Source organism: Pyxicephalus adspersus, chromosome 12 (assembly GCF_032062135.1).
Source record: "Pyxicephalus adspersus chromosome 12, UCB_Pads_2.0, whole genome shotgun sequence".
NCBI classification, from domain to species: Eukaryota; Metazoa; Chordata; class Amphibia; order Anura; family Pyxicephalidae; genus Pyxicephalus; species Pyxicephalus adspersus.
In genome coordinates, this window is record NC_092869.1 from 25,615,377 (window position 1) to 25,634,917 (window position 19,541).

The window sequence follows — 19,541 nt, forward strand, 5'->3', positions numbered from 1 at the left end:
CCTGAAACACCAGTGTGCATATTGCAATAAATTACTTTGTAAGATTGGGCCTGATGTGTGCTATACACCAGAAGTTCAGGACTTGCAGTTACCCATAGGTAATAACTTGGCATGTAATTTGCATGGCTCTGTCTAAATAAAAGAATGAACCTCCTAAATATAATAAAAACACTTTGTTTAAAAAAAATGCAGAAACAAGCTCATTTGGGGCAATGGGATAGTGTCCCCTGGCTAGGTATACTCATTGAACCATTTTCTGTTGCTGTCTCTCTGTTTCATCTGTAACACTGCTTACTTGCTCTACCAGAGCAGGACTTTTGGGTTTGGGGAACTATGTGAGCTCCCATGGATGATTATGTTAGGGCCAAGCAGCCAATCTTCCAGTTTTAACATGGTCATGGCAGAAAAGTCAATATTGGCCACCCGGTTAAGTTCTTAAATCTAGGAATACCCAAGGTAGATTTCTGCAGTGGTCAAGGTGATGAATGTGTAGCTTATAGGTATACTTTGCTCTGGGTTTGGGTCACACTTTGCATTGATTAGGTAACAGTATCTCCCTTAAAAAAAATTACTGTTTTTTATAGAAAATAGACAAATATTTAGGAAGAAGCCTGATAATCTAGCATCCTGTATTTTTTTCTTTTACTAGAATAGAGAATTGGTTTTATTTCCTGTGTATTTTTATTTTTGTAGATCAAAGTGCAGTAACTGCAGAATTTGAATGTTTTACTGCCTTTCATAAGAAACTGCTTTTAGTTTTATTAGTTTAACTTATAATAGCCAAAAAAAAACAGAAATTATGTTTTCAGCTTTTAATAAATGATGTATTTGTTGTAAACAGGTGAATGAAAAAAAGCTGACAGATGAGAGAAAAGCTGTATGTAATGGACAGAACCCTCTTCCTATGTATGTGGCCATGAATGTCAAACCGAATGGGAACTCCACTTTGGATTATAAAGGTAGGCACAGAATATTGAATGAATAATTTTATATATCTTAATATCAATTATTTGATCATACAAAAATCATGTAGAGAAACAATCATTATGTTCTGAGAAAAACATTAAAACTCTATGCAAGGTTTTCTAGTATGAGGCTGCCATCATTGGCCTTTGTGTTTGTTGTGGACCACCAGTAATAGTGGTCGCAAATAACTTCCTTCCATCCATTAGTGAGCTGCATGGAAGTTGGTTGCCACTATTTTGGTGATCTATACCATAAGGCATGCTTCTGACTGTTGAAGTTTCATACAGCTAAAATGGCTAATTGGGTCTACCTAACATTAAATATGGTTAGATTCTCAAAATGGGCATCACAACGGCAATATTGTATGATGATGGTGGGCAGGGGATTAGGTTAAAACATAAAGGAGAAGAGTTTAATACAAAATTCTTCTGGCTTTAATTGTAAACATATGACAAAGTTGTAATAACATAATACTATTTTATGGTTAATGAAGTGTATTTTTACTACAAGCTGCCGGTGGTGCAACTTCTCCCACAGTAAGTAAAACAGATATTATCTTTTCTAGTCCTATACAACATACATATAAGGAATATATTTAATATAAAATGTATCCAGCACAATATGACAGATCTGTGGCATGTTCTTTTTAGAGTGGTGTGAATTCTCCCCTTACGAAGTTGGACTTCTGAAATACGGAGCCTTCATACGTTCTGAAGATTTTGGCAGCGAATTCTACATGGGAAGAAAAATAAAAGCTCTTCCAGAGTCCAGGATCTGTTTCTTTCTGGGTTAGCCAAGTGCTTCTAGAGTTCTTGTTTATACTTTTTGTCTAGATACTATCATAAAATTTTTTTATAACCCCGAGCTAGATTTACTAGTTAATCATACCTTTATATTGTAACTAAGCATAATCAGATGTCCAAAATGAACTACAATGTTTGGTGGTATTATTTTGAATGATGCAACATATACTGCTTGTAGAATTAAATTATACAGATATTTATTCAACTTCCTAAGGCTTTATGGGGAAACTAAAATAATTGTTATTAGGTTCATTTATATTATGTAATATTGGTATGGTAGGTATCTAAATGTAAAGAGGGAGTTTGCTGGCGAAAGGGTTTTGCTAGTGCAGGTTTATTTTCCTGGGAGGGTGGGGGAATTTTTTTTGGTGTGGGGTTTTGCTGGGTGAAAGGGGATTTTCACTGCTTGAGTTGGGGAGGTATAACTTTGGCTGGTTGTAGGAAGAGGGATTAAGTAGGTAATTTTTATTGGAGAGATTTTGTTTAACAACTGTTCATTTGTTGTCTGCATATTGCAATGATCACCCATATGTCATTATTGCTGCTTTGTTGTCCACACAGTATCACTATTGTCGGTTTGTTGCCCCATTATTGTCACAGTTGCCTGTTGGTTGCCATGTTGTCATGTTTGTGCATTTGTTACCTATATACTGTTACAATAAGCAGATAGTAAATTGATAATCACAATGCACAGGCAAAAAAACAGACAATTTTAACAGTTGACTGATTATACAGTTATTAATATTATACAATTGCCTATTTGGGACTCATTTTTCTGTTCAGGAGTCTGTAGGCCTGTAACTTTGTTTCTTTACCCCGTACGAAGCTGAATAGGTTGAGCACCACAGAGAAAACCAATGAATCTACTTAACATTAGAACTTGTTTTTTACACATTAACTTCAATTTTTTAGATAAAATGATAATCTGATATTTGAACACACTAATATAGGCTTGGCAAAACCCAAACACACTACTATTATCCTAATGTTTCATGACTGTGCAGTACTGTACAGATGCAGTAATGTGATCACTACTGGAAATTATTTCACTTATGGGAAAGGAAGGGGGGATAAAAAAATCTGCCCAGGCTGGTAATTACACTGTGTATTGTGTAAATTTGATTGGTCTTGCCAATACAAGCAATGAAAAACAAGACACCTTTTTATGCCTGTTACTATCTCACAATGGAAGTATTGTGGGGAAGGGGAGCAAGCCTGCCATCCTGCATGGGGTCCCATTGTGCTTTCCCATTCCCTATGTTTGCTTACCTTCCAAAATGTTCATGAACCTGGACTCAGGCAGACAATCATTTCCATGATTGTACCACCTACCCCGCACTAAAAAATGAGATAGTTTGCACATAATCTTGTGTTAAGATGAATATTTTAGGTAAATCAAGGACTTTCGCACAGCTGCAGTGTTCCTAAAAAAAAATAGTTGAAATCCACTGGCTGATGTTGCTTGTAGCCAGGAGGTGCTCTTAATATTATATTTTTAAAACAAATAGAATGATACACTAAACATGTTCAGCACTGAAAAAAGAGAACTGTGAGCTGTGTTGTTATAATGGATGCTTTGTTTTGTCAGGGTTGTGGAGCAATGTCTTCTCTATTAATCTGCTGGACGCCTGGTTTTCGGCTATAAATTCAGAAAGCTTCTGGCACAATTTCACCAGGGATAATGTGCTTGACATAGGTATGCTTTTTTTGTATTCACTGGATCTAAAATTTGTTAAAAGGAACAGTTAAAAAGTCAGTGTTGATGGACTTTAATAAGCAAATGCATCATGCTTTTGGTATCAGTTTAAAATGCCTCTAAATTCATTAAGAATTATTACTAAATCCAAATATTATTATTATTATTATATTAAAAATAATATTTTAAATATATATTTAATTGCAAAATCCCTATTTTCCCTGATGCTATAGACTTGTATGAGGCAGAAAGCAGTTCTCAAACAAACTAAAACCTGTTGACACTGCCTAAAAAACTGGCAAAAATATTGAAATATTTACCTTTTAAGTGTAAGTGAACAGTTGTATATTATTAATATTTACTTTAGGAAAAACTCTGATCAGGGACATAAGGGGCACTAGTTGTAGCTTACATTAACTACCAGTAACAAAAAAGACTTGCATCTTCTGTTCCAGATGTTGGTTGTCCTTTAAACTATCGACAAGCAGTAGTCAAGTCAGTAACACAAAACAAAGAAACTTGATGAAACTCATTTTTTGTCTTCATGCATTTTGCAGCAATTAGGTCTCATCTTCATGGCAATATTATTTTTTTTAAAAATCACCTACTTTCTCGAGATGACAAAAACTATTGCTTTGTTCCATTTCATCAGCATGTCCTGAGTTTTAAGTGAATAATTCATAAAGCTTTCAATGCAGTTTCTGCCCTTAGCCCTTAGCTCTGTTCCCCCTTTTTTTTTTGCTGTGGGTTGGTTACTTTAAGAATATTGACTAAAATCTGGTTGGTTTGTAAAACAAAGCAAAGGAAAATATGCTAGTCACAGTTTGGTTTGTTTTGCACAGATGATGAAGAAGCCTTACAGAGAAGAAGAGCGTCAAGTTGCTTGGGCACTCGTGTTTTGCAACCAGCAGGAGAGTTTAGCAGCAGAGTGAGAGAGGTTCTTACTAACCGCCCACTTGATGGTGAAAATCATAATTTCCTAAGGGGGTTACAGATGCATTCAAATTATGTCAATGAGAACGGTTTTTCTGCATTTGATGGTAAGTCCAGAGATATTACTCCCTATGCGTGATTGGCTGTATTACGAATGTAATATATCTATATCCTCATGTGTTATGTGAATTGCCCTGTAGCAGGTTAAGATCAGTATGGCAGTCTCTGCATGTCAAATATTGATCTCTAAAAAAGGAAACATAAGAAGTAACAGACTATTTTGCTGTTGGTGCTTCATATTACTTTCTAGAAGGAAAACAGACTGCATAAGCACTAAACAGAACAAAGCTGTACATTTATATATGAATTTGTGGACCCTGATTTTTTACTTATTTACATCTAATGTTTTGTGTGCAACTGTGGATGCATACTGTCTAGGAATTTATTGGGCAGCTTCATTGCAACAAATTGTTTCCAAGAGCAAGGTCAACTTGGGCTGTGACTGGAAAAAGTAGATATGCAAAAAAATACTACATTGCAATATTATATTCCAGATACAAACTTATTCTAAAGTAAAATGAAATGATCAATGTGCATAATAGTGTTTTGTGGGGTTATCCTTGCCTCTTCTGGGTTTTAGGGATAAGGAATGGTGTACATGGACTTGGTAGCAAAAACTTAATATTAGAAATAATGATTGGAACTAGCACATGCTCATCAGCAGATGCTTTGTTTAGCATCTATCCACTAGCTGCTGACAAGTGTGCACTAGGATCCTTTGCATCACAGGGTCTGTACAACTCATAGATGGCAAAGAATTTAGGATATGCTGATCTGTGTTATTTGATTCCCTTTTGTAATAGTCAATTACTTGTTTTAGACACAGAATTAGATAATTCCCCCAACAGCCTGACCCCATATGGAGAAAATCTCTGCCTGGTGGACAATGCCTATTACATCAATGCAAGCTTCCCGCCTCTGTTACGAGAAGAACGCAAAGTGGACCTGATCATGTCATTTGACTATGCACTCTCAGACAAATTCAAAGTAAGTAGTAAACAACATCACATAGTTTCCGTCCTAGGGTGACAGTGGTCATTCCCCATATTGGCCTTGATTTATTAAAGTTTGCCAAGGCTTGAGAGAATACACTTTCATCAGTTAAGCTGGGTGATCCAGCAAACCTGAAATGGATTTCCTAAAAGTCCATTACCCATTTGTTAGCAAATGTTTTCAATCCTGAACCAGATCCACTCCAGGTTTTGCTGGATCAACCAGATTCACTGATGAAAGTGTATTCTCTCCAGCCTTGGAGAACTTTAATAAATCCAAGGCCATTGTGTCTATGATGAAGCAGTTTTTTTAACCCTAGGCTTCTCTCCTGATTTGGACTTTCTCATCCCCATTATGTGGACAGGATTGCTTTGTAGTTAACAGGTGATACAAAAGGCTGAGTTCATTGTTTGATATCAGTTCAGGCCACACAAAATTATAAGATATAATTTTAATTTTTAGCAAGAGCAAATCCTTTTTTTTTATTTGTCTAGATTTAACGTCTCCTGACCCAAATTCGGCTACTCCTTTGGGATCAAATTTTCATTCCTGCTCTGATACTCAGCTATACAATCGCCAGAACTGTTGTCTTCCATAATTTTCACTACACCCTGCACTGTATAGTAATATCTAGTGCCATATCTAAGCTTTGTATATTTGAAGGCATGTATGGAGCAAGCACATTTAAAACTCCACCAAAAGAAGGCTGTTAGAGGTGATCTGTTCTGTCGCAATGCCCATTGACTCTAAACTTGTAGTCAGGAGATATAGTAACAGTCATTAATAGGATCTTGGGTTGTGAACAAGGCAAGAGAGAGATATTAGAGAAAATAGGAAAGGTTAGGACAAATCTTAGATGATACACTTTTGTCACTGAAAACACAAAATAGGAGCTAATACATTTTTAACCAAGTGTGTGTTAAAACTAAAATTGTTAATTTTTAGTCCAATGTTTTGAGTTCAGCTCATAGAAAAATATAAAGTAAAGCGATGCCTGTGAATTATAGCAGCTTTTAGGTTAGTTCTGTAGCAAGCTTTACAGATAAGGGAGCACAGAGTTATTTGAAATATTTTGTTGCTGCATGTCAAAAACTGTGTTCGACCTAATTGCAGAATATTTATGGACCTAATGTAAATTTGTGTCATTCCAGACAGTCGTGGAAACTGAAAAATATTGTTCTGAACAAAAGCTCTTTTTCCCTAAAATTAAAGTAAATGAAGAGGACCGGAAAAACCCCAAGGAATGCTATGTCTTCTCAGAATGCGAATACCCCGATTTTCCCATTGTCATGCATTTTCCATTAGTAAATGACACATTCAGGAAGTACAAACAGCCAGGTAAATTATCCCATTCTATTGAGTTTATTTACCATATGCTAATAAGTGAAAGGTAAAGCCTCAAAGGGTTTCTTGTAACTTTGGGAGAAGTGAAATCTCCTAGATCTTGCATTGTGACTTAAAAAAGTTTACCCACCATTAGAAAGGATATGTAATATATAACAATATTTAAGATGTATAAAACAGTACTCAAAAGATGAAACTACTCAATCAAGACAAGCTTGTGCTTGGCGCTGCCTGGGATTTACTTCTCAATGAGGCCCAAGTGAAGCACTGCCAGTGGGTCCCTCCTACCCTCTAACTAAACCTAAAGTGAGATACAGTTAAAAAAGGCAGTCCACACAAACTAATATTTAGTAAATTTCTGGAAACCACGGTTTCCTAATGTTTAACCCTTTAAACAGGGTGAATGTAAAGGTCTTATTCAAGGTGTTTGACCAATGGAGTACTGAAGCCAGAGTTTTAGCCTAATAGCAAGGCAACGTGCATTTTCAACAATGGCATATTTCTCTTAGAAGATGCTGCTGTTGTTATCTTAGCCTACATTAGCATTACCAATAATTATTTGCAGTTAAAAAAAAGTACTCTCTATGTATAAATATACGCCAAGCTACTTATTTTTACCTGAGAATAAAGGAACTTGAGTATATAGCTAGGGCTAACTCATTGATTCATTGCTGCTAACATTCAAAACATAAATCAATAAAAATACAAATTAAATGTAACATTAACAAATACATACATAGTGTTGTTTTTAAAACACTAATTTAAAAGAATAACAAATTAAATCACATGGGCCCTGTCTGTAAATTTTTCCCTCCTATGTATTTTGTACTTTTTAGTTGGCTATAACGGGTCACTTGCTCTTAAATTTTATATGTTGCAATAATGTTGATCTCCAGTGGATGGAGCTGTGTCCTAGCTTAAAGTGTGTACCTATCTTATATCTCATCTCAGACTGCAAAAACTTTACGTGAGGACACCTCCCCATCTACTGATGTGACCTGATTATAAATAAAGATTCTTATCTAAAAAAAAAATCTGTTTATTTGCAACATCACAGAATATAAAACTCACCTGTAAAAATCCTAATCTGTCACTTTCAATATTGTTCTTCTGCAGGTGTTGAGAGAGAAACAGATCAGGAAATAAAAGAAGGAGAGGTTCCTTTGACTGAACTGTTGTCACCCTATAAAGTTTTCAAATTAACATATAGCGAAGAAGATTTTGATAAACTGATAAAGCTGACAGAATACAATGTGTTGAACAATGAGGAGATCATTCTGCAGACCTTACGTAAATCAATTGAACGCAAACAGAAACGCAGACACTACAACAATATATAAACCACGGGGATTCTGAGCTAAGATGCCAGTCGATTATCATTACATTGCAAATGTGGGTTAAATAGCGAAAGGTACAAATGATGTAAAGCAGGGGTCTCAAACCCCTGTCCGCGGCCCACTAGTGTTCTTTTATGAAAACTAAACTTTAGCATTTTTTTATTTTTTATAATCTGCTGTAAAACCAATCAAAACGTTTTTGCTTGATTTCGATCCAGTATGGAAAGGGTTAGAACATGGTTAGTTTTTATTGCCGAAAGTTTCAAAGGTTGAAAGATTTAGCCCCAGGATGGTATCCTCGAAGGGTCACCTTTGCATATAGGGGTCTATTTTTTAAATGGGGCATTGTATCTGTATGAAAACTGTGTACAAGATACAAAGTTTATTTAAACCCCACCTGAACCTTTGTATTTTAATATTGTGATGCAATTAGGCTAGTTTGCAAAGCAAAGAATGTGCTTTACATTTATATAAAGCTGTGAAGTTATCACAATGCTAGAGATTTAGACAAATGTCCCCTTACAGATCACAGGCCCTGAGTGGTTAGAAATGCCCCCTACACAGCGCTCCAACCAACAACACTGCTTTTGGAACTGATGGGGGACCTGGCGCTTTGTGTTTCATGGGAGAGTAGTGATCAGCATGTCCACCATGCTGTCAACATAGGGTAGTTTATATTAAAATTGAAGGACATTCTCAAGCTCAATCCCTGACCCACTCCACTAAAATCATTAAAATAAAAACTAGCAGAGATCTATATTAACCTTTGCATTCATTACCATAAATTATTTTTCCCATGTCAGATCAAAAGACATGACCAAAAATGATGAAACATGATCAACATATTCAGCATAAAAATATTACAACATCTTCAGTGTTATTAAAAATATACTTTTTGTATTGTTTTCTAGTAAGCAGATATTTATTAGTAAAAATGACCATGACATAAATTACATTTGTTTTGTATTTTTGCTAAATTTAGACTTTAAATTAATCCATTTTTAAATTACAGTTTAGACAAACATCATTTCTACATACTTATAACATCTTAGATATTAAAATAATCATTACAAAATAAATAATAATATTTAGAAAGTTAATAATTGCACAGCTGGTAAATATTTCCCCTGAGTAAGCAATGGCAAGTGGTAATGCTTGGCAAATATGGATCACTGGAGCAGCATCAAATTTCTGGAGCCTACAACGCCCTTTGATCCAGAGACAGAGCACAGGGCCACTGCAGGAATTGAGGTAAAGATTCAATCTGCCCCATAGAAACTCAAATGTAAATAAAATCATTGGCCATATATCTAAATTGCATTAGGTTACATTGTGCATAGACTTGGAGATTGGTCATTCTGTGGGCAGAAATACAGATTATTTTTTAAGGGTTCATTTACAATATTGTGCTGCATTATGTGCATGCATATAAACAAGCATTGAGTTAAGTAGGTCAATTTAATAAAATTAGCTGCACCTGATAGCCAATACAGCCAATTCCATGCATATTCATAAGTTAAAACCCACTATGCAAGATGAACTAGTCTAGTATGCTTTGTCTGAAATTAAAATATTTAGCTCTAGTGGATATTTAATTAATTTTTAGTAAATTATTGGCCAGTATGGACAAGATTTGGATTTTGTCAGTGACATCTGTTTGATAGACCTTTGAGATTATTCAGAATTCATTGATTGGTGTATTTGACTGACCAGCTTTCAAACTGGTTTTACAGTTCAACAGATTGATATGGAAATATAAAACCACAAAATCAAATTTTAAAGATGCCTGTGTCAACTAGATTTTGGTTACTTCATTCAATGACAAGCTCTTACTCCATAAAGACCGTACCATAACAACCAATCAGCATTCAAACTGAAGTGCACATAAGTTTAAAAACCATAGAACTTTGTTTTGTTTTCTATATTTGCTAAGTGTGTTTCTTTTAGCAGTACAGTCTCACCCCCTCCCCACTTCTATGTCCCTTGCAGCCAATACCAACTTGCCATGGCACACATGCAGAAAAGCATACTTGTAAAGTTTTCCAGCAATATTGGCAACTAAAGGTTAAGCACAAAAGAGGGCTGTCTGTATTTTCCAGCCAATGGTTGTCCATAGTGCCCCATTGTTGTAGGCCATTGGTGTATATAAATTATGGTGTTTGTATGATTTCATACACGATGCATGGAAATGCTGCTCCCACCACACACTTGTTACTTCTTGAAAAACTTCCTAAAAACATTCTTATCCTTCTTGTGTTTCTCTTTGGCATCATCTGTCTCCAGTAGATTCGGGCTGTAGGATTTTCCTATTTCACTCCGTTCAGATGTGATGTACACTGCAGAATAAAGGAAAGTTTCAGTGATCGTCTTGATTGATGTCCAAGGCAGTCCATTTCACCCTACTATTTTAGTGTAATCCAATAGATCCAATTTCCAGATTCTAAAGGTTTTTGCTAACAATAGAACTGCCCTTCTTTATTACAGAAATGAGCCAAATCAAATCCACAAATATTAAGGTCTATGGCATCTTTCCTCACCTGCAATCATTTTTGTAAAAGTTGCACATTACTGCTGTACATGTAGCGTTTAGTAAAAGATATAAGTTGTAAGTGCCATACCTGCATAAGCCCTGGTAATACAATAGTGGTAAACTATAAGTATGAATCACTTGCTACTCATCCAACCAATTATGGCAAGCCCAGGAAGGTCCATGAGCTTAGGGCTGGTGATGCATAAGTATAAACTTTCCCAAAAAATACCAATAGCGTGTTTCACCTGGCTTGGGTTCAACATTAGCAGTCCAAAGACAGGAATTCTGTAGCCAGTAAAGGATTTAGCATTTGATTGTTACATTGATGAATTTTGTATCAACTTGAGCAGAATCCCCTGTACACAGACTTCCTGGAGATCCAGGGACCACCGCAGGCATACAAGAATTAGTTTTCAGAGGAACAGGTAAGTGTTGTCTCCTGTAGACCAGTGTTTATAACCTACACATCAGGGCCTGGTGAATTCATGCTAGTTAATATAAAGAGTATTTTTATCTTTGTTTCAAGAATAAAGGACCCTTCACTCATGTAACAAGGTATTTTTTTTTTCGCAGGAGATTAGGCTGAGGTTATAATTTTTTGGATTTATGACCAGTTTATAACATGAAACACAGAGCTAATATACCAATCATACAAAAAATTCCCTTTTAATCATATATCACTTCAGTTTTATTCTGATTTCTAATTATTAGCAGTCTACACAATATGCTCTTACCTCTGCTGGCAGAAAATGTGTGTACATTTGTGTCTGGCTCAAATGATAACGTCCTCCTGCAAATATATTATAGGTATTTTAATGCAACAGAATTTAATTTCTTGTCATTGTTCTTATTTAATGTGGGTATTCATTGTACTTTGTATTATATTCTATTGTAGTACCTTGATTTCTCAGAGTCCCCTGAGGAAGCCCCTAGTGAGCGAAACACGTCGGGTAATAACTGATTAACTGTGTATTCTGTATATTTTACCCAATATTTGAACTACTGTTGTATTTTGGTGGAGAGGGCATATTCTAGCCCTACAAGTGTATTAGCCCAGCAAACTACTGTGCTGAACACATTTATGTTATTGTTACTTGCTGTATATTATATATTCAATTAAATTAATTTTGTTTTAATATATACTTCTCAATTATCACAAATATCTGCCTTGAAAAGCCTTTTCTCTATCCCTTGTTTTTATCATTCAACAGAAATTCATAACATATTCAAAAATTCATTTCACTGAAACGTAGAAAAAGCCTCCAAATCTATGGTAGTTTGTTACCTTTAACAGCCAATCGGATTCTTCTTTTATTCTGTACTTGTTTGCGACTAGAAGTTTAGGGTCCACTCTGACTACACTAACATATACATTCTTGTCAGAGGAAAATGGATACTAAAAATCAACACTGAAGAATGAAACATTAAAACATTGCTAACAGCTTGGTGACAGGTTCTCTTCTAGATGCATGAAAGGTTGACAGATCTCAAATAGAGTGCCCACAATGGATCTTAGTTCTGTACAATAATGAGCATTAAAAAAAAAAAAATATATATATATATATATATATATATCTATGTCTATACAGTCTGTCACTGACCTTGGCATTTCATGAATTGGAGTATAGCCTTTCACTTCACGTTTTACTTCAGTTTCATCTAGGAAAATAAATGTTTATCATTAATAATTCATATTTATGGGGTGAAGATGAATGGTGCACTGATAAATACAAAAACATTTAGTATTTAATTGGGACACACAATAGGATGCAGTGTAATTTCTTACCAGAAGAGGGCGACAGACTCATTCCACTGAACATAAAATTATCAAAATTGTAAAATATAAATGAGTTTAAACAATTTAATTTAATCAATTTAATTTAAACAATGCAATAAGATTTTTTACCGAACCACAGGACACAAAGTCTGCACTAAAAATTTTTAGACTTGTGAAATAAAACTGAAAAATTGAGTTGTAGCCGTGTGTTGATTGAGAACAGATGCAAGAATGAGCACCAGCCAAACAGCTTAACACACAGTTGGAAGAAATATAGGTGAATTTGTGTAACACACATAAATTGCTACAACCTGGCTTGTGCAGATCAATACATACATGTCCCCTGAATTGCTTGGATCCAGACGTCCATCTTTCTGACTGAAGGAGCTGAAAAGATGTATTCCGCGCCATCAGTGGTACTAGAAGAACAAGATTTACTTATAATTTTTACATTGCCACTTCTGGGCTAGGTATCAAACTTGTCTAAAACATACAATAAAATGTAAGCCTTTAACCACCTGGCCGTTAAACCGGACCTTGGTTCAGGGTAAAAACACTTGCAGAAAGTGTTAAACCCGAACTTTTCTCAGGTGGTTAAAAATATAAACAAACGTTATATTGCAATCCGATTGTCATACATTGTATGACAATCCAATTACAACTGAAAGAATATACTTACCCAGTCCCCTCAGCTCCTCCGGACACGTCTGTCCTCTTCCTTCTTCTCCCGGCGAGTGCAGTGACGATCACCGGGGTTTCCCGGTGACGTCGCTGCATGCGTCGGTGCTGGAGGCGGGGCGGGAAATTCAAATAACTTTGTATTGAACTCAATACAAAAAAGCTGTATTGAGTCCAATACAAATAAATCTTTATATAATAAAGATTTTTTTTTAAAGATTTTTTTTAATGATTTATAAAAAAAATTTTAATATTAAATTTATAAAATTTTTGACATATTTTGGTGAGTTATGCGGTAATTCCGTGAATTATAAGTAATAATTGAGTATTTCGGTGAATTATAGCCTACAATCTAAAATAAATTTCCATGCAAAAAATTTAACACTTTTTGCATGGAAGTACGGAAGTTCGGAAAGAATTAGAACACCCGGCGTTCGCGTACGCGTCCCTCTGCGATTTCTGATGATGTCAGTGCGTGCGCCCGTCGATGGGGGTTGTAGCGGGAAATTCAGATATTTTGTATTGGATTGAATACAAAGTTCTGTATCCAATCCAATACAAAATAATACAAAATATATTTGTGGTTTTGTCTATAGGTATGTGATGTTGGACTCTGTTTTAAAATTTACCACACTAGGGAGGTGTTTTAGAAAAATATATTACTATACAGTATACTGAATTATCGCATTTTCAGTATTTTTGATTTATTTATGTATTCTTGTTTAAGCTTATTTTTGTGTTTTTTAATTAATTTTATTAAAAGTATTTTTTTTTTAATATGATTGTGTGTTTTAAACTTTTTTTATATTCATGATATCTACTAGACCCTTGTTCGGACATATTTCTGTAAGTTACAGGTCTACAATTTAAAAAAAAAATTTCATGAAAAACAGTGTACCGCTTTTGGTACAGAAATCTAGACATCAGTGAAACGCCCAGGTGGTTAATTGAATGCCGGCAATGGTGAAGTCAAATAAACAGTAGGCTGTTTCTGTTTTGTACAACGGTTTCCCCCCAAGAAGGATAACAACACATTTAGAAATTTTGGAAAACATATAAAAAAACAAATAGAAGCAGTGCTGGGAATTTGCCATCAGTTTGTGTAATACAGAAGCAGGAGATGCTCCCATCTTAGCTGTACCTCCCCCATATTGGTGCCCATATCAGGAATATATTTTATAATATAGATATGAAGAATACCTCAGAGAAAACATGTTCACTTTGTCTGGTGAATCCTTTATCTTCTCACAGATCGCATCGACCACGCTGACAGATGGAATTGCAGTTTCATTCTGGTAGAAATGTGATATACAAAATTAACACAATGTAATACAGTTTATCTTACTGGGTAGAAAAATCATTGTTTATGTATCAGTATAGCAACAATCAAAGTATAGGTTCATATGATCACTAAAGTCCTCATGCAAGCTTTTTCAACATTTTAATGTCATAGGGCTGCCAGTGGAGATAACAAGTAGCCATGTCAAACCACAGGCATGGTGCATCATTGTCATCAGTAAAGCTGCTCTGGTAAATGTGCATACATGTAGACATAAAGTGGCTGACATCCAAGCAGCGGGATGCAAGAATGGATCAAAATAAATATTTTAGGCAAATTTGGCCAGGCATGAGACACAGTCAGATTTTAGCTAACATACCCCATAAATAAGGTTTCACATCCATGATAGGAGCACAGATTCTATGTAAGCAATACCTTGGTCTCATCCTTCTTGGCATAGTAGAAGTTCATCGTCTGATCACGGAGTGTAATGTAGTATGAGTTCCAGGAGTTGACTGGATTTAACTACAAAATATAAAAGTAAGAAGGAAGTATCGTTCTTTGTCAAATCTTACTTAACTGCCAACATCCCCATTTTACTTTGAAACAAATGTGAAAAGGGTTCTCAATGGGACTTTAAAAGGCAGTATACACAAAACATTAAACATATAAAACCAGTTTATTAATAACAATACATTTATTGTGTATCTATTATGTATTTATGTATTATCTTCATACATTGGATTGAATTGTTTCTGTGATTATTGTGTTCAATATTTTTTGTACTGAAATATTGTTCATCTTCTGTTTTTTTCAGTATTTCTCCTATTGTGTATACAACTATTCCCTGATGAAGCAGCTTTAGTCTGCAAAACGTGTTGGAATAATTAAGATAATTTTTTTATCTTTGGTTGTAAGCAGCTATATACTATACTTACGCTAAACTACTTAAGTGCAGCTTTGATATTCATTAAGTTGTATATTGCAATCAGACACTGAAGTATGAAGACCTATTTTAATCTTTGTTCTGTGTTTTGTACAATAATTCTTTTAAATAATATACAAACTTAATAATATGGTTTTATATGTTTAATGTTTTGTGTATACTGCCTTCGAACCTTTTTCATATTTGTTTCAAAATACAAAATATAAAAGCCATTGTGGAGGATTTAGAGAGTGTTTCATTAAATAAATCATGTCTAATGTTTAAATAGAAGAGGGAAGGGTGGGAACTGTCAATGGCCCCAATGGGTTAATTTACCCTCACCTGAAACTGGACAAAAGGAATAGAAAAAAAAAAGAACAAAAGGAATAGGGGTCACCAACACAGTTAGGCATAGACAAGGCTTCTAACCTTTCCCCACTCTGCTAAATAAATAAATATTTGTTCCAGTATCTGCCCCATCATAAGGACAGGGATAAGCCAGGATAGGAATAATGTAACCAGTGCAGACACAGACCAGACTCTATCCAAAACGAATCTCTAAAGAGTGTGGTATAAATATTTACCGGTATGTATATGACTGTGCAATATAAGTCTGATAGCAGTGCCCTTCATGTGTCTTTTTCTTGCACAGCCTGGGTGCACACTTTATGTAAATCTAAGGTTTCAAAGTTGAGAGCTATAGCACATCCTCTATATCCCATAATTCAAACAATGATCCTGCAAACCTGGAATAGATTTGCTATTACCTGGCAAATGTATTCAATCCTGGACCCAATCCATTCCAGGTAAACTGATCACCCAGGTTCTCCCATCATTGTCTACATCCTAAATGTGATCAATTCAATCATTATCTTTTTACTAGGCATTGTTTGCATTTGTACAGTATATGATAAAAGGTTTATACATCCAACCCTCACACTTGTATTAGCTTGTTGGGCATCCCATTTTAAAACCATGGGCATTAATGTGTTGCACCCCCTACCTTACCCTTTTCAAATGTCCCTGTAGGAATTTGTGCCTATTAGGTCATAATAACAGATGAGATTAAGTACTGATTTACGCAAGAGATATTTAGAAAGTAAGGCACTGACTTTGGACAAGAAGACAATGGGATGGCAAATGGTGATTTATCCCCCCCCTCCCAAACCCTTTTACACCCTAAGCTTGTAGCTCTTTCCTGAAAGAATGCAAGAAGGAGCAAATTCTCATTGGTCCAATAGACTAAAACCATGTTATGACATTTACTCCTTCAACATCCTGTGTGGTTTATCTGATCTGGTATTCCTAGAATGTAAACAAATACTTAGCACTGGCAGATGACGTCTTCCACATTTGTATACAACAATTCAAGTACAGCCATGTTACTATAGCTCATTACTGTACCTTTCCACCTGGAAGAAATTTCTGTTTGCTCTCCAGGAATCCATTTACTGTCTTGTCAAAGGTGGGAGTCTGAAAAATAAAAAAAAACAATAATAATTGATTACAATAAATTGGGGGTGATCAAATCATAGATGAAAGGTCTGCAGAAACTTGAAGTGCACATCTCAGAAAATATTATCGAAGCAGCCATTGCTGATCTCTCTTTTGAAAAATAACTGGTTCCTTTACTATTACTCTTACTATTATTACTCTACTGCATTGGTGTCAAGGCTTTCTGTGTCTTTGACCCAGAAAAAAAAAGTATTTTGACACTAACACACTTGCATTTAAATCATACTTGAGGGATCCCTTAGGTTGAATGTGTCTACTCACATTTAAACCATGTTTAGGGTATCTGGGTATAACCTATAGCCCATTAAAATACTAAAGCTAGGCACAGCCAAGTAACTAGTGCTGAAGTAGGCCAGCAATGGCAGCTCCCAATGGACAGGTTCATTATTAGGTTCTCTTGAATCATAAAAATACAAATATCATCTATTCAAATGTCTTATAGACTTTGCCACAGTTCAAGATACACTGTACTTACCAAGGGGGACTTTGGTGACCAATCTGATGTTCTTGAAGGAACATTTGGAGAATCCAGCTTAAGCTCCTTGGGAGGCTGGGGCTTCAATTCAGGCTTCGTATCCTGAATAATGAAAATAGAGAATTCATACTGACACCAGAGATCATCCTAGGGATGGGACTGCTGATTTCCATAGGTTATAGCATAGATTATATTTTATGTTAAACAAACATGGCAGAAAAAAAACATTTGACAATTTGCGTTCATCCATCCAAGGGTGAAATTGGAGAATACAAATATTTCACGTAAATTTAACCTGCTGTTGGTATATAGATAAGTAGCTTGTGTTCCATGGGTAAAGGAAATAAAAAAATCCTTTTAGACTGCTGTGTTTTTGCACATTTGTATTGTTGCTAATATACAGTACAGTTGTGGTTTAGAGAGCCATGATTTCCTTTATTTTAATGTACATTGTAATGTACATTACATGGTCTGATTCGAAAAATACTGTGCAATAATTACAAAAATCATTATATACAGTACAATCATTGAAAGCAACTATACACCTATTTAGTAACCTTGTATGAATAAAACACAAATTCTGGTGTGATAGGTTATTACAATTTTGCTATTATCCCTGCAAAAAAACAGACATAATGCATTATAGGTAAGAATAATTTCTGATTATAACAATGTTTGAGGGTATTTACATATCTCCAAGATATCTGAAAATATTGAAGCAAGGCACAGCCAAGTAAATAGACTGTTCAGAGGCAGGCTAGCAATGGCAGCTCCCAAAAGACAGGTGCAATATGTAAAGTCCACAAGAGATCACTATCAGTTTGCAAAAGGACACACCACACTGTACTTACCAAAGGGGATTTTGGAGACCAATCTGGTGTTTTTGAAGGTACATTTGTGGAGTCCAGCTTAAGCTCCTTGGGAGGCTCAATCTTTGTGTCCTAAATTATGAAAACAGAGAAGCAATGCAACTTCAAAAATCATGTCAAGGCAAGGCTGATTTCCATAGCAGGGAAACAAACATGGTGAATAAAATAGCCAATCTCTACCTATCAAATACAATGTCCCCCCTTTGAATTTAAAGATCTTTTTAGGAGGGAACAGAAAATCATGTGTACACAAAGGAAAATGGAAGAGCTCAAATCCAAATTCAAAATAGCAATGTCACTGCCTTAAACAGTTCACAATGGCTCAAAATTGATATGATTGAGAAACAGTTGGGCAAAATTAAGGTTGACAAAGCACCAGGACCTTATGAAATACATACATGTGACCCCCAAAGAGCTGAGCTAATTTATTTCAAAGCCATTATTTCTAATTTCTAGAGACTCTTTAGTCACTGGCAAGGTACTGATGGGATGGCGTAAGGCCAATGTGGTTCCTATCTTCAAAAAGCGAGCAAAGTCATTACCAGGTAACTACAGACCGGTTAGTTTAACGTCCATAGTTGGAAAGGTCCTATATGAGAGTTTGAAAAAAAAACACATAGAGGAGTTTCTGCTAGAAAATAATATTATAAGTGATCATCAGCATGGCTTCAAGAAAGACGGAAGTTGTCAAACAAATTTAATCTCTTTTTATGAGGAAGTAAGTAAACTGGTAGACAGTGGAATAGCAGTTGATATAGTGTACTTGGACTTTGCTAAAGCATTTGACACAGTACCCCACAGACGGTTAATATGCAAGTTAGGGTCAATAGGTTTAGAGAAGTCAATCTGTAAATGGATAGAAAACTGGCTTAAAGATCGCATCCAGAAAGTTGTAATTAATGAATCATACTCTGAATGGTCTAAGGTTATTAGTGGTGTACCCCAGGGTTCAGTGTTGGGACCTTTACTGTTTAACATCTTTATAAATTATATAGCGTTTGGGATTCAACGTACCATTTCTGTGATTGCAGATGACACCAAACTATGTAATGGAATTAGATCCATACAGGATGTCTATATTCTACAAGCAGACCTGGATGTACTGTTTGATTGGGCAGCCAAGTGGCAAGTGACATTTAATATAGATAAATGTAAAGTTATGCACTTGGGAGCTAAAAACATGCATGCTTTATACTGTCTAGGGGGAATACATTTGGGGGAGTGAAAAATGGAAAAGGATCTGGGTGTTCTGGTAGATCATAGAATAATAGCATGCAATGCCAAGCTGCAATATCTAAAGCTAGTAAAGTACTTTCTTGTATTAAAAGAGGAATAGACTGCAGAGATGGAGACATTATCCT

General features: G+C 35.4%; 2 protein-coding genes across 4 annotated transcripts in view; one reads left to right on the plus strand and one right to left on the minus strand.

Annotated features, from left to right (window-relative positions):
* Window positions 1-9,071, plus strand: part of LOC140341858 (cytosolic phospholipase A2 epsilon-like) — a 46,273-nt gene extending 37,202 nt beyond the window's left edge. For all 3 annotated transcript variants that reach the window (XM_072427773.1, XM_072427776.1, XM_072427775.1), the window contains 7 exons: window positions 842-959; window positions 1,617-1,754; window positions 3,358-3,465; window positions 4,308-4,505; window positions 5,279-5,445; window positions 6,603-6,789; window positions 7,912-9,071. In XM_072427773.1, coding sequence (XP_072283874.1) covers window positions 842-959; window positions 1,617-1,754; window positions 3,358-3,465; window positions 4,308-4,505; window positions 5,279-5,445; window positions 6,603-6,789; window positions 7,912-8,135 — 1,140 coding nt within the window. In that variant the 3' untranslated portion in view covers window positions 8,136-9,071. The remainder of the gene's footprint in view (window positions 1-841; window positions 960-1,616; window positions 1,755-3,357; window positions 3,466-4,307; window positions 4,506-5,278; window positions 5,446-6,602; window positions 6,790-7,911) is intronic.
* The window catches only part of SPTBN5 (spectrin beta, non-erythrocytic 5), a 135,743-nt gene continuing 125,226 nt past the window's right edge, over window positions 9,025-19,541 (minus strand). The window contains exons 59-67 of the mRNA XM_072427640.1: window positions 18,163-18,252; window positions 17,312-17,413; window positions 16,726-16,794; window positions 14,832-14,921; window positions 14,318-14,409; window positions 12,776-12,858; window positions 12,264-12,321; window positions 11,397-11,452; window positions 9,025-10,468 (exon numbers count right to left, since the gene is read on the minus strand). Coding sequence (XP_072283741.1) covers window positions 10,344-10,468; window positions 11,397-11,452; window positions 12,264-12,321; window positions 12,776-12,858; window positions 14,318-14,409; window positions 14,832-14,921; window positions 16,726-16,794; window positions 17,312-17,413; window positions 18,163-18,252 — 765 coding nt within the window. The 3' untranslated portion in view covers window positions 9,025-10,343. The remainder of the gene's footprint in view (window positions 10,469-11,396; window positions 11,453-12,263; window positions 12,322-12,775; window positions 12,859-14,317; window positions 14,410-14,831; window positions 14,922-16,725; window positions 16,795-17,311; window positions 17,414-18,162; window positions 18,253-19,541) is intronic.